Source organism: Cyprinus carpio, chromosome B10 (assembly GCF_018340385.1).
Source record: "Cyprinus carpio isolate SPL01 chromosome B10, ASM1834038v1, whole genome shotgun sequence".
NCBI classification, from domain to species: Eukaryota; Metazoa; Chordata; class Actinopteri; order Cypriniformes; family Cyprinidae; genus Cyprinus; species Cyprinus carpio.
Genome location: NC_056606.1, coordinates 17308007 through 17314812, shown reverse-complemented (window position 1 = coordinate 17314812; position 6806 = coordinate 17308007). Strand labels below are relative to the sequence as shown.

General features: G+C 35.7%; 1 protein-coding gene across 1 annotated transcript; it reads right to left on the bottom strand.

Moving 5' to 3' along the window:
• Window positions 1-1088: 1088 nt before the first annotated feature.
• On the bottom strand, window positions 1089-4126 carry LOC109105813 (mitochondrial uncoupling protein 2-like). The gene is made up of 8 exons (XM_019119086.2): window positions 3992-4126; window positions 3606-3742; window positions 3311-3496; window positions 2912-3119; window positions 2631-2828; window positions 1922-2023; window positions 1663-1843; window positions 1089-1561 (listed from the first exon to the last, which is right to left on the bottom strand). The coding sequence occupies exons 3-8, from the start codon at window positions 3434-3436 to the stop codon at window positions 1447-1449; spliced, it is 930 nt and encodes a 309-aa protein (XP_018974631.1). The 5' UTR covers window positions 3437-3496; window positions 3606-3742; window positions 3992-4126; the 3' UTR covers window positions 1089-1446.
• Between the last annotated feature and the right edge of the window lie 2680 nt (window positions 4127-6806).

The window sequence follows — 6806 nt, the reverse complement described above, 5'->3', positions numbered from 1 at the left end:
TCTTGTTCAAACTTGTTGAATATTAGAGTAATAGAGGTCTGGTGTTGTTTTGTATTTCCGAATTATTCACTCTTTAAAATAATTTGACTGGCAGGTTCTATTGTGACAACTTACCCTTTGTAATCACAACATGCCAAGACTTTAAGGTATGTGTTTATACACATAAGAAATTGACTTTTTCAAAAACAAATCTATCTTTATAAATTGGAGAAAAGTGTGACAACTAGCCCCAGTCTCCCCTATTTGACCGAAACGCTGAGTCACTCTGAATGTGTAGTATGTGTAGTTGCACATGTTATTCATAAAAAGGACTTTCAGTTCTCCCTCTTTTAAAGACACATCCCCCAGATTTGCATTTTCACATGGATTGATATTTGATGCAAAATATGTTGTTGCAGAAGTTGTTTTAAGTATTTGTCAAGGAATTTGTCATATTACATTTATAGCTAAATTACCAAAAACATTTAAACTATATACATGAACTGAACTTCCCTGCTGCTGCTGTTTGTTTCACATAGGCTATATATGTTAAAACAGAACTGTATTAGACAAGGTACAACTTCAAGGCAAAAAAGCTAATTGTGTTAAAAACACATGGGTTAAAAACACACAGTGACAGACATGCTTCATGAACTGTACAGTGCTGCTTATTATTATGTGACTCTTAATTTTAAGGGTCACGTGTGCACAACAGTCTTCAGAGAGCATCAGGCATTTCTTCTATCACACTTCCTCGGTATCCTGAAACATGTGAGTGCTTTTTGTCATTCACACTTCACAGATTTGCATTTTTTTCCTAATGTTAATGTGGCACATGCAATTCACAGCTTCGTTCTAACGAAGATTTTGTTTGTCTGTCTTTTATTACGTCAGCAAGAGAGCAGTTTGAATCCACTTTCTGGTCCTTTGTCACGTGAAAGCCATTTGTATTAAAGTTACCCTCTGGGTGTCAGGCTCTCAGTTGATTTGATCATTGATAGATTAAAGACTCTAGTATTTAGGGGAGACAAATGCATGTGATCTTAATGAGTTGCATGTACCTGATTTGATTCTTAAAACAATTAAGACCTCATTCAAGGAAACAGATATATCATAAAAAAGCTTTATTTTTCAATAATGTACAGTTTCCAAATTATATTATAAATATACATTCATTGATTAGAGCTATGGACCCGTTTAATTACATATTTAAAAGTATTTACATAAAAAAATGACATATATCCTCAGTGTACAATGACACTGTAGCTAAGACAAATATCTGCATTTGCTTTCTCAGTCATGCGTCTCATGATTTTTGGCAGCTCATCTTTCATTTTGGCCTTAACAAGTTGCAGCCTTTTTCAGTGGTAAGACTTAACCCGGGAATCCCTTTGTTTTCATAACAGAGGACCTGACTTATATTTGCACTCTGTTTAATCTAATTTAGAAGATACTGACAGTGTCCATTCAGAAAGGTGACTCCCATGAGCTGTGCATTCTAGTCAGACCTCTCTTGATTTGCTCGTAGGAGACAAACATCACAATGTTCCAGGATCCCAAGCGCAGGAAGGAGGGCACAAAGCTGTTGGAGAAGATCAAGATGAAAAATTCATGGTACTGAAAATAAGACTGTGTACCTTTTTCTATACAAATAATAGTTCATTCATAGCATATTTTTCTTACCCCTTATAGAAAGCTTTTGGTCCCTCTTTGGTCAGCATAGTGAGGGCACAGTTTAGTGCACTGCTGTACTGGCCGGCAGTTGAGTTCATGAAGCGGGTCTTTACTACGTCTACTGGAGACGCCACAATCGTGGTGCAGAAACCAGCTCCGAATGCAGCGGTAAAGTGGCAGGGTAGGTTATCTAATGAGGGCATATGTATTAGACAACAAGAACATACAAATAGCCATAATAAAAGCATAGGGTTCGTAGGTTTCATACCTGTCATGAGGTCATATTTTAATATGAGTTCCTTGATAATGTCGTATGTGACCAGTTCTGCGCAGTTTACAATCGCATTCCTTGTTATGTTTGGCATGCAGCCTAAAATAGAGAAACACATGCATGTTTATCTCAGCCAGAACACATCCACTTAGAATGGCATGTGAAAGTTTTGAAATTTAAATTTAAAGGGCTAGTGCACCAAAAAAATGACTTAACATTTACTCACCCTTATGTTTTTCCAAAATTTTTATTTCTTCTGTGTAACTAAAAAGAAGATATTTTGTATTTGTATCCATACAATGAAAGTCAGTGTGGGTCCAATGTTGCTTTTTCAGTATTATTTTAGTATTTATTAACATTTGAAATAAGATTTTTACAATTTCACTTTTAATTTTAGTTCAAGTTTTGGTAAATTAAGTGCATATGCCATTTTTATTACTTATACTTCATTTCAAATGTTCATGTAGTTTTTTTTATTCTAAGTTTTTTATGTAATAATTTAATTTATTTAATCTTTTTTTTTATAATAGTTTGTTTTAGTTAGTTAACAATAACAACACTGGTTTTGAGTCCAATGACCCAAGGACAAAAACAATAATAAAAACAAAACAAAAGTCATACAGGTTTGGAATGAAATGAGGGTGAGTAAATCATGATAGGTTTTTTTGGGAGGGTGAACTATCCCTTTTTAAGAACTCTTGCTCACCCTTCCAAAGCCCCCGAACACCCTCATCACGTGCAATAGTCCGGTATGCATCCATTGTGCCGTTGTATCTCTTTAATCCATCAGATTGACACACTTGAGCCTGGAAACGCACTTTTACAACATCTGTGGGCTGTGCAAATGCGACAGCCATGGCCCCAGTGGTGCAGCCAGCCATTAGGCGAGTAACAATATTTGCATCTGAGAAGAAAAGAGCAGAGTGCAAGGATCAGTGTCACCGCTATCATTCCTGTCTCTATTCAAACCACCAGTCTGATACTTACTCTCAGATCCTCTGTTGTAGAATTGCTTCATTGAGTCATAAAGACCGATACGAACAGATGCGAAGCTCATTTGTCGTTGCAGTCCTGCCACCAGGCCATTGTACAGACTCCTTGCGCCCTCTGTACGCACCATAGTGGCGATGGTGCCAAATACTCCACGATATTTCACCACAGCTGATCCTGAGGCAGCTGTAGACTCTCCCTGGATCTGAAATAAGACAGATGATTAAAAATATGCTTTTTGTGTCGTAATTTGAGTGTTTCAGGCACAATGCAAACACATTTTTGAACAACTCTTAATGGCACCAAAAATTATTTTCTTTATGCTAAGCTTTTTGCATATACAGCTTATATATTATTTTTATTACAATTATATAAATTATAAATAATAGTCCTCACCTGAAGTCTCACTTTTGCTGTGTCCAGTGGGAAAGTGACCAGATCGGCAAAACATGCTGCTGTACCAGCTCCAAAAAACTTGATAGCAGCAGTTGGTGGCAGGTCGGTACGTTTAATTCCAACCATTTTTTCTGTGCTTCTGACAGGAACTTTTACTTTTATCTAGAGCTTCTTGTGTTTCCCCACCTGAGGGAAAATAAGAAGCAGGCCAAAACTGGTTAAGATTCATCATCGCAAATTAACCGTCTTGATTCAGATCCAAGAATTGAAAATAAATATTTAGGCGTCGATTTACCTCAGCAGGCTGCTGATTCAAGATCAAGTTTCTTCCAAAGTAATAACGCTCGTGTCTTTTGTTTTAAATGTTTCAACACCTTTGGCCATAAAAACTTGTGGCTCAGTGTCCCAAAGCAGCATTCCAGCAGCACAACACTACAGAGAAACATTAAGGATCAATGCAAATCATCTGTGACTTGTGGTTATAGATAAAGCATGACTGTTAATTCAATATTTCTCGTAATTTCAGCTGTGGATACCCAGAAATAGCATACAATATTGTATGAAACATTACAGTACAACATTATAGAAATTACAGTGTATCTCTCGTTACTTAAGGTACCCAGAAACATATCAGCATACAACATTGGGCGAAATATAATAAAATACAGTGTGCTCACTTACCTTCTAGTAATATGAAATTGTTATTCCAAAGTGTACTGACAGAAAGCGAAATAATTATTTCCATCCAGGGTTTAATACAGCGAGTGTGTTTTCCACCTGAGTATGGTGGAACCGGTCTGTCAAACCTGAATTTATAGGTGCGTGTGCCGGTTGCAGCCAGTCCCATGTATTCCTTTCATCACACATGATTCTAATTTTAACTCTGTGTGGCGGGAGAACGTGTACACTTGTTTACTAGTTGTCACCGAAAGGGTATGTTGTCTGCCCTCTATATGAAATGTATACACATATCAATAAAAACAATAGGCCTATATTAGAATATTATATATTTACAATTTATAAACATTTATTTTCATTTTTAATGTTAATTGTTCTAAATTTATAAATAAATGTATTATATATTTTTTATACAGATTATATATTATTATATATTTATTTATAAATAAATTATATATAAATTCGATATTTCTATCTATCTATATATCTAAACTGTGTGTATATAAACACACATAGGTTACATGTCATTTTGGAATGTTTACTGCTAATTTAATTAATTATACATGTCAATGTCACAGAATTTTCTTGTGCATTTCCAATTAAAATGATTAATTTTATTGTCTGTTTATTGTTATTAACAAAAATAGATGTTCTTAGACACACGTTTCGCAGTCATGTGTTGCTTTGTCACCTTTCCCCTGCTTCCCAAAACCCCTCTGGAGGGTGGCCAGCAGGAATTTTGTTCTGTAATCTGAGTGTGATCTCATTGGCTGCTGAGTGTGCCTGGGGCTATATGTTCATCCTATCAAACAGGGGGCTTGTCGCTTTGACCTAAGTACTTACGCTTAGGGATCATTTTCATTTCTGCTATTTACAGAGAAGGGATCAGTGTTTCAAGTAAAAGTTGCCATCCATTTATTAAAAAACACAATGGTTTTTCCATTCATTTGGTCTTTGCTGGATAAATAGAAACCAACACCTTACATAAATACGCCTGACATCAGTGCCACAACAATATGTACCAAGATGCTTCTCCGCCCCAAACTTGTTAAAGTTGTATAAGCTGTTTGGGGGACGCCACTCTTAACAGCCAATCTGTGCTTGTCTCGTGGTGGGAGTGAATGTAAGGCATCTGCTAACAGTAAATCAGGAACCTCTGTAGGTCTAGACCAGCCAGAGGCCCTCAGAGAGGGTATAGGTAGATGTATATTTGTATCAAAAAAAAAAAAAATTTTTAAAAACCCATTAAGATTAAGGTGTTTAAAAAAGTTATAAGTTATATACAAGTTATAAGTTTTTCTGGACATATGCAGTGATTTGACAAAAACAGAGAAGTACTAATGTACTAAAAACGAAGAATTTAAAACTAAACTTATTATAGTCTGGTTATAGGATCATTCATTACCATTTGGCTGCTATTTAAAATTTGACTTTGAACAAACGGCCAAATGGCCAGTTACGTGACTGTGCCATTATCATATTTCAATAAATGGTGAGAAACATTTGCTGTCTAGGCCTGCAGCCTTAAAGCAGCAGTAAACAGGGGAAGATCAGCTGAAAAAATTAAAGCAAAATATCCTCCACAGAAATGTTTGTGTAGGTACTGTACATGAGATCAGGACATTCAGTTTTTGAAAGTGCTGTGTTATCGTGATATTTCTGCCACAGCAGATATTGCACCATTCAAATAAACAACCTGCTGCTGTTTACAACTGTCATAGACCCAGTGAGGTCTATTAGTATGAATGAGTGACCTGTGAGCTCCTAGAATGGGTTTGCATCACTGTTCAGCCAATAGCAGCTTGTGATTAAACCTTATTCATTGGACAACCATGTTAATTTCTTACCTTCTATATTTTCAAGATTTGTTTTGTGTGTTTGTGTCTAGATTAGAATACCTTGTACCTTTTCCATTTTGTTTGATCTGCAAACTTGATGCCATACCTTTGCTGTCTGCATCCAGCTAGAACCAGTTTCTTCAATGTACCCTGTGAACTTTCAGCTTCAGAAAGAGGTAAACAACACCCTGTGTCCTGCCAGACACACACTCACCCCATCCGCTACTGAAAGCGGATACATCCATAATTGACGCAGATGCAGACATGAATTCATGTCTACTATAGACAGCTGCCACTGAGACCTGCTTTATCTATGAATAAATATTTCCTCTGAAAGCACAGGCACATCTAAAAATATACTTTTCCGTATTCAAGCAAAGGTCAGTAGGTCACACTCAGTGTATGGAAAGGTATGCAAGTATCTCAAAACTCCATATGTGGTCATTTATCATACAACAACCCACCAAAAGTATTGGGACACTCAAGACACATAAAAATGTCCAAATGTCAAACAGCATCAAGCTAGATCTTTTCTGCCAACTTCACTTGCAATGACATCTAGTTTAACTATGTTTGAAAACTATAAAATGTCCAAATATGTTAATTTTGTACAGTATATTTATTGTTTTATGCACAATTTAAAACTTGTTCATTTTCTTTAAATAAATGCAGCATAAGATATTTTGTTTGGAAAATAAAAAATCCATTTAGTTCGACTATGTTTGAAAACCATAATATCCAAATCCAAGTCTATTTTCTTCATTTTGATCAGTTTATTTACTGTTTAATTATAATAACTCTGTTTTTCTCTGATAATGCTCTACTGGTCTCATTGTATAATTCAAATACTAAAAATATAAAATCTAGTTGTTAATACACTGAAAAATGTCAGGCCTATTTTTATAATACAGGAGTTTGAATCATGTAGCACTAGTGATTTTCTTGACCCCCTGTAGGTCCTAAAAGATGTGTTGGAGGAG